Below are 13,145 nucleotides of genomic sequence, written 5' to 3' on the forward strand. Positions count from 1 at the left end.
ACTCACCAACGGGACTGACAACATGCAGATAGGAGAGGGAAGCCAGTGTCATGTAAGAAGTGGTGACTAGGCAAACAGGAAGAAAGACAGGACTGAATTTTTCTTTCAAATGAAAGTGAACACACTTCAAATACAGGGTCCGGCATTGTAAGCAGAAAAGCATCAAGTCACTCAGGAATGCTAAACAAAGTCAAATAACATCAGTGACTGCCAAGCAGCCTAAACAAATCCTCCAAGAGACGGAACTTCTGACACAACACACACATCTTCCTACCAACATTCTTTAAAATGGAACAGGAGTGTCTTGCACTGGTGCACATGGAGGTTGCACAAGTAACAACTGCAGATCTCCTAGGACTTCAAACAACAGAAGTACACACAACAGCTTCCTTTTCCCCCTCCATCCAAGAGCCTGAAAGCTCTCTGGACTGAAGGCCAACAGTTCACAACTTGTTCTCCAGCAAAGCTGTGATATTAAGTTCACCTTCTCCCCCACATGAATGTCAGCTCATTGGCAGGTTTGCTTATTTTCAGAAAATGGGAGGGAAGAGCAGCTGCACAGACACTTGCTTACCTTGTTCCAGTGTTATATATGTATTACAAACCTTGTCAGTTTATTTGCATCTGAATGTGAACGCAGAATGCTTACATAAAAGGCTGTCTTTGTTTAGCACTGAAGACCTGCATAAAGAAGTCTGTCTTTGCATGCACTGCAGAAGCATTGGCATAGCACACGGGCTCTGCATTTTGCCTTGCAGAGACTGACCTTCTCCATCAGGACATCAAGAGGCAACAGTCACTAAGCTCTAGACACCAGCAAGGAAGGGGGTTTCTTCACTTGATAAGGAGCTTTTCACTGTGTGCTCCCCTCCTTACAGTAGAAAGCCTTAGCTGATTTTGTACAATGTTTTACTCTGCAAACAAAGCATACTGACATACAAAACAGGGCATTAATTTCTGAATGAATGAGCAACAACTTGTTTTTGACATTCAACCATGTACTATCTAGAACGCATTATTATTCACTCTTCATACTACAGCAGCATTAGAAGTCCTGACCGATGACAAAGCATTTAGTACGTCAAGCTCTCAAGACAAGTCCTTACTTCCCAAAGTTTTCAATCTATATAGGCAAGACAAAGGAGAGAAAATGCAGTTCTCACCCTTTCAAAGATGAAGATCAGATGCAGCTATGAAACACAAGATTAGGACCAGGAACAAACCAAAGTACTCCTTTCTTTCCTCCTTATCACCCCAAATCATTCTTTGCATTTCCAAAAGCGTGTTTGAGTTACAGATGTGAAAAAATGAACAACATTTCAAATAACCAAGTCACATTTATTTGTTACATAATTTGTTGGATTCCTCTGAAATGAACTGCAGCAACAGCATACGCAGTCAAAATATGCTCAGTACAGTAACCCCTATGTTACAGGACACACATACTAGCTGTGATTAATCAAGGAAAAGAATTATTTAGAGGGTATGATTACTGAAACAAGATAACACGTTTATTCAGTACACAGATTTTGGAGGAAAACAAAGGTAGAAACCTCAGACAGAACTGCCAAAAAAACCCATGAGAAACTGTTCAGTGCATATAATAGAGAGGCTGTAGTATCTAGAAAATGGCATTGAGGAGAGTCAATAAACAGCAACTTAGATAAGTAAAAAGTGCAAGAGGTCACAGCCTGGAACAGTATATTGCCACAAAGAACCACAACCAACACATGGATTAAAAAAAAACATTCTATAATACAAGTTTCAATTTTGCACTTTTTTCAGAGTTTGATTATTCTTACAGATTCTTTCAGTATCTGTAATACAGTTGTTATAATCAGCTTCATAGTCAGTTCAAGTTTCCCATCCATTGAACAGAAAAAGAAAATGCCTTTGAAAATTAGGCCATGAACTACAACTGCTGTAAAACCAAGGGGGGGTAAAAATCCTCTCAGCCCATATTACCACCTTAATTCCTTCCCCCTCATGTGCAAGCTGATACATCGTTAGAAAGTCTTCCTGTCCTATTTCCTAAGAGCCCTTCTCTGAGTATTTTGTAATTCTGTAAGGCTTCTTCCCTGGCAAGCCTGCTTTAAAAATTAAACCACTGTTTAGCAACAGTAGGTCTCATTAAAAGGTGCATTTACCACACAGTAGTATTCTCTATATTTAGAACTTGAAATACATCAAACACCACAGCAAATGGAAATATGGTGGGTGGTAAACATCCAGTTTAATGGCATCCACTGTATTTGTGTGAAAAACAGTTTTATAAATAGCTTCCAAAATTCTGCTCAACATAGGCAGCTAATAATATCTGAAGATAATTTACACTTTTTCATTTCTCCTACCGAAACAAGTGTTAGGCCTACATTCTCTGCCAAGCACTCACCTGGAACAAATACTGTGGGCATGCTCTGAACAGTAACTCAGCTGGGCTGTGAAACAGATGTGAGAACTAACCTGAAATTATCAGGAGCATTCTGGTCTGCCTTCTAGGCTGGAGAACTTGTAAAAACTTTCTGTTTAGATTTTGATGTCTTCCTATTCAAAGGCAGCTGGAAACACAGGAGCTATGTTGGATCAAACTGTCCTCAACAGCTACAACTGACTTCTGCCCTTTGACAAGAACTTTTCTGTTGTTTCCAAGATAATGATAATTCATGTGGATCTGCATCCCTGTAAATCTATAATAAACTGATGTCTGGCATAGAAGAGAATTCCTCAGAAATATTGCTCCTTTCACAGTTTAATCAAGATATAGCTAGTTCAGAAGGGCCTCATTTTCCCCTTTTGCCAGCCTTCTAAACTATATCTCCTTTTTTTTAAAAATCCTAATCTTCCGTTTAAAATGTGTGTATGCATCTGTTTATGTTCACTGGCATTTCTCTGTGATGCAAACTGGATTTTCTGAGATGCTGGGAGCTCACAACTGCAGTAGAAGTTGGCAGGCATAACGCATGCTCCTCATGACGTAAAGACACAATAATAAAAGACCAGAAGGGGCCCTATGTCTCCACCTTCTCAGACCATTTCCTCAGACTGAATTTATACACCAATGATAAGCGATTAAGCAGTCGGTTTCTTCCTCAAAGACTTCTCAGAAGAACAAGAAAAAGTCATTCTTTCTTCAATGGTATTGCGTCAAGGCAAAATGTTTGTCATTCTATCTGTGGGTAAGAAAGTCAATTCCTGTGAAAAGTACCCATGAAACAATTTTTAAAATATTATAGTTTTCTATGCATACTCGTTCCTTTTAGTCTTAGAAAAAACTTCTTGTGCACTTTCTAACTATTGTGTTAATCATGGGCAATCCTCTTGTAGCACTTCTGAGCTATGCAATCCAAAGATGTCCATCCACATCCATGATGCTATGATTTCAGGTGTGCTGAGTCTAATGTGGAGTTTGACAGAGAGCCATGGAGTGTCCTGCCCCACATCCAATTAAGATCTGTTTTGCGTAACCAAGAGCTTTGACTGGCTTCGGGACATGAACATTTGCTTCTGTGCCATTACCACACATCCCATGTTCGTTCCATCCCCAAGAGAAGCACCGGCCACCTAAAAGAGAGGATACAAAATATAGAATAAAGACCACAGAAACACAACAGCTTTGGTTAGTTTGGGGGAGCAGATTTGTCAAGTCGTCTTCTAATTATGTTCTAAGAAATTGTGCTAAGGTGGGGAAAAGTGTTCGGGTTCTCTTGAAAATGTAAATAAACCCAAATGAATTAGTCTCTATCTTGTTCCATATTGTTAACAACATAAGACAGATTAAAATAACAAAGACATTTGAAAATCACTGAATAAATACACAGTTCAGTATTTACACAGAGCCCACAGAAATCTCTCTGTGTTTTAAGGACCTTCCCTGAAATGACGTGGAATCCCTGTCTTTTAAGTTCCCCCTAGTAAGCAAAACTATCACAAACCAAGCCCAGTGACGTTAATCATTCACAGCATGATCTGTAGGACTGGGGAACCCAGAGTCACAGAGCAGCCAGCTTACATTTCATTCCTACTTTCGCAGTTCACATCTCACCTTTTTCCTTTAAATACAACTTCCTTTAAATATAACTTCGACAACTTGCCTTACTCTTAATCATCCTACCTCTTCTGCTTGCTTTGACATCATTTCACTGCTTTTATTATCCTTACTTTCCCTCATTATTATTTATTTTTGTAACATCTACTCTTTTATATCCCAAATCATGATCCATGTATTATTATTACCCCATAGTACTCTTTCTTGAAGCACAGTATGTAAATTTTGTTCTATAAATGGTTGGCATAATAAAAAAATCCACCAAAACCCCCTCTTATTCTGAACTACAAGAGATATTTCTTCCCTATTTTCTTTTCTTTATTTGGCTGTCACAGAGTGTGCCTGTGAATTTCTGTAATAAACAAGAAAGCCATCCTGCAATATAATCATGTTTCTGATGCCATTGTTATTTTTGAAAAGCAGCAGGTATTTAACAGCATGAAGTACCATTCTGGAGTCCAAATAATGAGAAGAAAAGTGCCAAAATTCACAAAATCCAATCCCAATCATAATTCTAAAATAATTTTACTTTTCAAAATTCAGAAAGAGATTATTGCAAAGCTAGCAGGACCATTTCTCTCTCCTGCAAATCCAGTAACATTTCATTGTCGTCTGTTTTGTTTACGTATTAGTATATTAAAGTTCTCCTCTTCTGTAATTAAGTGTAAACATCACTAAAGTCAGATGTAATTAAACAATGAACTTTAATCTTCTTGACAATCTTGAAGGCAATGGAACACAACAAAACACCATTAGAAGGTCACAGTAGGCTAAATACATCTCACCTAATACAGCAATTCCGTTATTCTTATCTTAGAAGGCACCAGATTTTCTCATGACGATGCATGCACAATATTGACAGCCCAACCTATATCACAAATGCACATACATGTGCTGCAGAAAAGTACCAAGTAAATGTGCAACATACTTCATTTAAATATCAACAGATCAGAACATCTGAGAGGTTAATTGGAATTTTTTTTTTAAGGTTCCAGGTAAAAATATTTATGTAAATATTAACAAGCAGGAAAAAGACATCACAAACCAAGACTAAAGACACATCACAGAACAGTTATTCAGGGAAAATTCAAAGAAAGAAAACCAGTTGCACCTAAGAAAAGGCATTCTTTTGCACGTTTAATACGTGGAACCTGCAGAATAACCCTACTTAGAGTGGGAAAACTTCTAAGTTTAATGAAAAGGTAATATAACATGCCCTTACCTTAATAAGATGACTGTGGTAAGCTTTTTGTTACTATACCACTAGCTATCAGTACAACAACTTGCACGTTTGTATGGAGACTCACTACATCTGACTAAAGGATTTTTTTTTTTTCATCCTATCCCATCAGGACAAGATAGAGGAAACCAGAAAGTTTTTGGTCATCTTGAATTACAAACTGCTCAATGGAACATTAATAGCATAATAAATACTCAAAGAAACAGCGCAGTAGGATATTAACCTCTCAAATCGACAAATGTGTCTAGTCAAACATCTTTTGAGAAAACATCACAGGAAAATTTACAAGCTAGGAAACCCACAGACAAGAACATCTCCTCTAAAATAAGGATCACTGAGTCTTTTCCAGCCTTTAGTTTTCCAAGCATGTAGAAAGGCTACCAAATAGATCTTTCTACATGACTCCAGTGAGCTCCAAGGTTACTGAAATAGGCCAAGAATGAAAACTGGCAAAAGAAAAATAGAGAGTAACTGGGATTTATGAATGGTCTTATACAAAAATGCCTCGTACATATATGAAGACCCAGGAAGAAATCTGAAGGGATGAAAGGGCAGCTGACAGATACAGAATGACAGGCCACAAAAATGATTCTCATCACCATCAAGTCAGAAGTCAGGAAAGCTAAAAGACAGACAATTATTGTTGTGAAAATAAAAGGTATACTATACCACACCTGCCTGTAGAAGATTTAGAGAAAGGTTTGTACATAAAAAAAGCCAGATGTTAGATTTGTGTCAGAGAAAACAGAATTTGCAGAAAACACAGAGTCCATTTTTTTTGTAATAACATATTAACAAGACTCGGAGGAGGGCTGGGCAAAATGACTGCAGTGACACTGGCCAGGAGGGAACAAGCAGCTATGTTAATCACTGGCACAGAAGTTGAAGTCAATGAAGATCAAAGATAATGAAGCATCTATTAAAAAGATTACATAGAAGGAATATCTGCAGAGTTAAGAAAAGGCCTTCATTAAGGGGAACTAATGGCTAGCCTCTGGACAAAGGGCACCATTTCATTTCAATTCTTTTTCCTTCCCCCACATTCCCCCCTTCTTTTTTTTTTTTTTTTGCTTGGGGTTTTTTTTTTGATTGCTTCTATTCACAGTTTATTGCTGACAAAAACCTCAACACAGCCCCAGCAGCCCTACATGCTTTCACGAGAAAATTCAATTTTTATGCCTGTACCAGACCTTCCCAGGATGAAAGACCATTAGAATGATGGGTATTAATACAGCTACAAATTGCTTCTAACTACATTTAAAATAAGCATTGTAGCATGTTCTCAAACCAAATGATTTGTGTTTGGTGAGGTGAGGAGGGAGAGTTGCTCCGTGTCTAACACGTCGCATTTACCTTTTCCCTTTTAAAACATAAATACTCAAAGTACAAATGAAACCACAGAACTCGCATGGCAACACAGCATAATCCCAAGTGAATTTCACTTGAGTTCACAGTCACACTAATGAAAGTCTAGAGTAAGACTATGCAGGTTTTTTCCCCAAACATTAAATATACAAAAAGTGGGGAGAAAAAAACCCTTAACAAATATGTCTGTTTTGGTCACACAAAACAAGAAAGGGCTACTGCCCTCCTTCTATTTGCAATAATTATCTAGGCTTTTTTCAAGGTAACGGAAGTGACAACTGCAATCCACAGGCTGATCAAACTGGAGACAAGTACTTCTAGGTAAAATAAAGCTGCAGTGTATCGGACAGAGGACAGGATTCTGGGGAAAGGAGACGATTTAGAGTTGCTCCTCATTGCTGAGTACTCTGTTTTTCAGACGAGAAGAATCAATGTTAGCAAATAAGATGCTCTGGGTGAGATTCACTGCACTTAACTTCAGCCACCTAAAAATCAAGCAACTTAGCTATAGATCATTATCCTCTAGTTTTCCTCAAGAGCCAATGGAGTCATCCACGTCTCTCCAACAGGCAATTCATCTTACCCCAACACTGGTGTCAAAATCAAATCTATCTCACTCTGGTGACTATAGAGGGAGACCAAATGATTGTCTTAGCCTAGGCATATCAGTTTTAAACAGCTGAAGACAGGTTATGATAAATCACATCCTTACAATCAGTCTGAAGGTAAAGCAAGGAAACCTAGAAACAAGGAAGCTACAAATATCACTGCAGCCTACAAACAGTCTGCTTCTAAACCAGCCTGTGCCCTGGAGGCTTATCACTGAAATCTTTAAAAGCTTGCCTCTTTTCTGCTTCTCTTCTCCCACTTCCAACCACACAAACAAACAGAAGTTGGCTTTAAAGACAATCCAAGTATCTTGAAGCCAAGCTATTCATCAGACAGCTTCACATTTTAAGGATCCGTTAAAATGTTTTAGTACAGCTCTATTGTATAGGCTCTGTGCTCTTGTCAATACTCCACAACACCTCAAATTATTATTTTTTTTAACCTTAAATTAGTGCTACTCTACAGAAGGTTATAGATAAAGTTACAGTAGGCAAGAGATCAGCTCAGGGCAAGTCAAATGACTTTAAACAGCATCAGGGCTGGCCCACGAACAAAATTCAGGTGTCTCAGCCATCCCCTCCTTGACTATTGGAACAATGGAAGGAACAATGTAACACTACACAGAATGAGATTTAGACCATACTTCTCCCAAGGAGTTGTAAAACACAAGTGAATAAGTCTTCCTATTTTTTCAGGACATCTGGCAATCCAGGGTGTCACATAAAACAAAAGGAAAGAAATAGCCCTCTAAACTTTTGTATTTTTGTTAGCAACGATTGTCATTAGTGCAAAAGATTTGCAATTTTAGAATACAAGAAATAGGATTGATACCAATTGTTTTCTGCAGGAAAACATGGAAAAATATTAGTAACTAAAAGGGAAGTCTAAGCATTCTGCAAAATCTTATTAAAGGCAAAGTTTGGTAAGTGGAATATCAGATGACACGATCCCAAGACATTATATGGAACCTCCAAAAGTAGAAACCAACTAAGAGATTCATATAGTGCCACTTTTATTATGGAGCTACGTTTATACCCACATTTTCAAGGAGTAAGCTGTCGTGCACTCCAGGCAGCCCATCCAATTGCTGCTGGAGTTGCTCAGGACCGTAACCCTCAGAAATGTGTGTCTGACTTCACAGTGAGTAAACTGGATAAAAATCACAGGCATTGCAGTGCTAACACAATATACAGATAGGAAACAACATACAACTTCTGATATTAAGTACAAAGTCATGGTGCTAAAGACATGCTGATTTCAAAGTTAGCCTCCAGTCGACAATCTGTCCTCACTCCACCTTTACATCATTAGTAGCTCTCCCCAGGCAGTGGACCTAGACCAACTCAGTCCCCTCCCCAGCAGTGGTTTTACAGAAGTGAAAAATCAGATGACTTTAGGTCATGCATCTGTGGTTCATCCTGGTACCTGGAAAGAACAACTTCCAATGGCCTCAAACAGCTAATCATAACAAATGCATGAAGCCTGCATGATATGGACTTCTCGAACTTGGTGCTATAAAATAATATCTTATGTGAATTATTATTTTTTTACAGCAGAAGCACTGTCTTGTTAGTCAGACCTTCTCTCTGCCTGTACTTGTATATTGTGTAATACAGCAGGGACTTCAAACTAGGTCAGGGCCTCAAGGCCAACTGTCAAAATATCCAATTACGATATACAACTAACTATTGAAGAGAGTCAGAAAATCAACTTGAGTATAAAAGATGCCTAGTATGGCTTAGGGAGCCACAGTGGTATGTGGAATACTGTAAAATGGAGCAATAAGGCTACACATCTCCTTTGAAATTAATTTCATTTGGGAAAGTCTAATTTCTAGTTTCTCCTTCAATACCAGTATCTATCCCACGAATGGCAAACAGAAGAGCAGCACAGAGCACATCTTTTCTATCCTCATTTCCATAGCATACGAATAGCCAAGAGTTACAAAATGGGAAGGGGTAAGACTCGTGTTTATGATAACATAATTTCCGAGCATGCAGCGAAGAGCAATGTAGCACATCTGGCACGGCCTGAAAACAGTATATGGGGAGGGGGTCCAGCATACAGCAATGCAGAGAAGTAGGGAAAGATACAGTAAGAATGGCACTTACCAAAAAAAGCCTTAGCAGTTTCATACAAACATGCTGTGCATTTTCCTATGCACTGTTTTAAGCATCAGGCAAACAACCAAGCCCATTCACTAGAGGCAGTGTTATCTTGGTAATATACAATGACAATAGAAGTTTTGTTCTGTTCAAACAGGACACTTCAAATCAGGAGCTGAATGGCTCACCGCACAAATTAATATGCACCTATTTAAAAAAATCATTCCACGTTACATCAAACAAGCCACGGTGCAGGTTACCATTCAGGCTAGTTTATGACGGATTTTATTTTTTCCTTCTCAGTTATGCATTGCCATTTTGAAGACAGAAACACAAGGAAGAAATTCACAAAACTATATCCTACAATTTAAAATCAACATATTTGCAACTACAGATTTCTTGGGCCGCTGCACGTTTCCAGTTTCTGTGGCAAAACTGAAGTCCTGTAAGATGGAGATGTTTGCTTTGCTGTGCGTAGGTAGCAAGGAGAGAAATCTATTGCAAGGATTAACTGTTCACATTTCTATTTTCAAAGGGAAACACAAATGGTACTTATTACAACTAAAGCTCACATGTGCTGCACAAGGTTTTCCTTTTGGTTTTACTCAAACATGTCAATTCCCTCCCAACAGGAAAGCATCTCCAACTCAACACAGAACAAAACCTGGGCTCACGACTTTGTGCAAGACTGAACGTATCTGGTCCACTGACAATACATGAGGATTATATCATACATGAAGCAGCTGCAGTGCAGAGAGGATTAAGCATTAAAGATGCTTTTTTTTACACCTGTAGAAGACAAGAAAATCTTTAAATTTTGCTCTCACATACAGGACAAAAACACCTGACAGAAATTAGTTAATGGAGAGATTTGTCTTGAGGCTCTGAACATGGCACTAATGTCTGCTTCATCAGAATATCAGGCATGGCAGAGAGTGACTTTCATTCAGAACTTACATCCCTGCTTCTCAAAATGACAGGCATTAAATATGTCACAGTGCTTTAACTTTGTACAACCTGAACTAGACAATCATGATCTCATCACAGAGCCAGAGACTGCAGTCTCATGACCCTCTGTATGATGTGAAACAGAACATACAGAAAATATCTTATACTAAGTGCTTAGTAAGAGGTTGTCCATGCAAAATAAAATGGATAAAGTATGTCAAAGCACATCTAGAAGGGTGCAAGTCATTTAAGTGTCCCAGGGACCATACGGTGCCATGGCCATTTGCACCCATGTATTCTGGGTATCAAACATTATCATTTCAAATTTATACACGCTTTAAACTGATTATTAAAAGAAAAGGAGGGGACAGTTGCGATTCATTCTGACCTAGAACATTACATCCAAGACCTAGAACTGAAGACCATCTTCAGCACAGGCCTAAGAAAAGTAATAGATGATAAAAAGTTCAGTTATGAACACAGAAGCAAGAATCTGACAAACCCCTCAAACTGCATTACAGTACTACATGTGGCTTTCAAAGCACTAAGCAAATCATAGAGCAGGAGAAGGTATAGACGGCAAGATGAGCAGCAGCATGCAGGTGAAACGGTGCTTCCTCCTACTTCATTGGCTGAAGTCAGAAACAAGAAACTCCACTGGGCTCTCAGGAACCCTCTCCTCAAGAAAGAGCAGCTAGGTTGGAAAAGAATATTTTGGAAATGCTTTGGTGCTTAACATGTTTTATAAAGCAACTCTTTGTATCATACATTGGTCTATTTACAAGTATGTAGTTTTAAGGTGATCATGCAGACCAAGCTATATACGGCTGTCAGTCCTTGGCAGCCTATAAAAAATACTTACAATACAACAAAAGGTAAAAAAAGGTTTTCCATATGGTCACATTTACCTACCATTTCTTATCTGACTGCTATTCTCTTCCCCTGAAGGGCTGTTTGCACTGAACAAAAGTGAGTGTTCTGGGGTTTATCTCTAAAGATGTCCTTTTCTGCAGAACACAATTCTCTAACTCAGAAACAAGATGTGAAATGTGTAAACTTTCCATATGGACATCTTCTGTAAAATAGCTTTGTGTTTAAATGGGCTTTAGTTTGGACTTTTCCCCTTTCATTTTCCCTTATCAATTGTAAGGCTGCATTTTGGTCAAGTTTCAAGACACATGATATGAATGTGCATTACTGTTGAGTGAAGTCTAAAGTGCTTGTTGATATTAAACAAGTGAGGGCTTTTTTCCCATGCTTAACAAGTAATCTGAGGTGAAGTCCAGAAGTCATAAGCTAAAGTGTTAGAAACGCAAAGAGAAAAATCAAGGAAACAAGTGGTCACTGAGTTTCTCAGTTTTCTTCTTACTGATTGAACTAGTAGATTTTCTCACAGCTACGCAAACATTGCCTCAGAACAAAAGTAGTTGCAACTCAGCAGTGACGTTATTAGGATGCCTTACTTTGCTAAGTTTCAAGTTGTATTCTTAGCGTAACACAATGGCTCAGATGACGGCTCCCCTGCAAGCGTCACAGTGCAGTTTTAACAGTGACAGCACTGTAGTACATGTGTACCCGCGAGAGCTTTAAAATACCTAGCTTGATACAAGCTATAGCATAGCTGTAGTTGGAGAGAGTTCAGATGAACTAACCCTCCTTTCTGGGCAGGATTTGTGGATTACGTTTCCTCTGCGCTGCAACTGTTGTACTTGAGTTAACCTACTTGTATCTGGTTCAGGTGTGCCTATACCACACTGTACTGTAGTGCAAGTGCACATCTAATAAAACTCCTATGGGTCACGTGCCTTGTCTGTCTGTCTCAGTTTTTGTGCCTATTGTTACAGGGATCCTTATACTCGCCACTGTGTTGGGGTCTAAATGGGGTAACTCAAGATCTACCCAGATACAGCAATGGTTGGGCCATTTGAGCACCTAGAAAAAGAGGAAAAAGTAAATGACTTGGTAACATCCCCACGTTAACATTGCTGCCACTTAAAACCATCATTCCCCTCTATCTCATATAACATAGTTCTGTGAATTAACAGCATCCCTTTTAAAGAAGAAAATAGAGAGATAGTTGACAGAGCTGCGACAAAAGATGAAAGTAAGCAAAAAAAAAAAAAATAATCCCATGATTCAGACTTCGAACACAGACCTTAAAGAGGTTTACTTTAAGTGTGTGCACCAAAGGCAAGTCACGTTTGCTCAAAGGGGCAGATGAAACACAATGTTTTTACCTGAGGTTGGCTCTGCAGGTTTGGGCTTGTGTTAACTTTCAATTGCAAGTAAAACAGTAGCTGAATACTGAAGAAAAATACTTTCCAAAAAACCAAATAAACAACACACCCCCCCCCCCCCAAACCAAACTGCAAAGTAATACCACCACAAACCGCACCCTCAGTTCCATCTATGTGGCTAAGCCATTTCTCTGATTTCAGAGAGGGTTTTCAGGGTCTACTGCAAAGCAGAACCCAAATGTTCTAGCTCTTCCCATTTCTTAAGGGTTAGGAAAAGATTGGAAACTTTAGTCGTATCACCCAGTCAAGAAACTTGTGCAAAGTAATGAGCCAAATAATGTTTACCAGAGAGGAGACACAAATTTTCTTTCCTTTCCCAGGTAACCAATAGCCAGGAAGACCAGGACCTTAGGAATAACACCTCTATTTTTTTTAGCTGTACTTTTAGAGCAGTATTTTATATTTTACTAAGTGTTCTGGAAAAAAATAAGCAAATTGTCAATATTGGATATAAAAGAAGTAGTGGGAGAATACGCTTTGTCAGGTATAATTAAAAAATAAGCATCATACCATAAGAATTAAAAATGGTCAGAAAG

The 13,145-nt window shown here is 38.6% G+C and overlaps 2 protein-coding genes across 2 annotated transcripts in view; one reads left to right on the top strand and one right to left on the bottom strand.

The window, feature by feature from the left end:
- KCNC1 (potassium voltage-gated channel subfamily C member 1) overlaps nt 1-10,178 on the top strand; it is a 131,792-nt gene extending 121,614 nt beyond the window's left edge. Inside the window, exon 4 of the mRNA XM_050897731.1 lies at nt 9,997-10,178. Within this exon, the coding sequence (XP_050753688.1) occupies nt 9,997-10,178 (182 nt within the window). The remainder of the gene's footprint in view (nt 1-9,996) is intronic.
- SERGEF (secretion regulating guanine nucleotide exchange factor) overlaps nt 1,324-13,145 on the bottom strand; it is a 173,973-nt gene continuing 162,151 nt past the window's right edge. The window contains 2 exon segments of the mRNA XM_050897733.1: nt 1,324-3,409; nt 3,412-3,561. Of these exon segments, the coding sequence (XP_050753690.1) occupies nt 3,372-3,409; nt 3,412-3,561 (188 nt within the window). The 3' untranslated portion in view covers nt 1,324-3,371.

This window comes from Gymnogyps californianus, chromosome 5 (assembly GCF_018139145.2).
Source record: "Gymnogyps californianus isolate 813 chromosome 5, ASM1813914v2, whole genome shotgun sequence".
Taxonomy (NCBI): domain Eukaryota; kingdom Metazoa; phylum Chordata; class Aves; order Accipitriformes; family Cathartidae; genus Gymnogyps; species Gymnogyps californianus.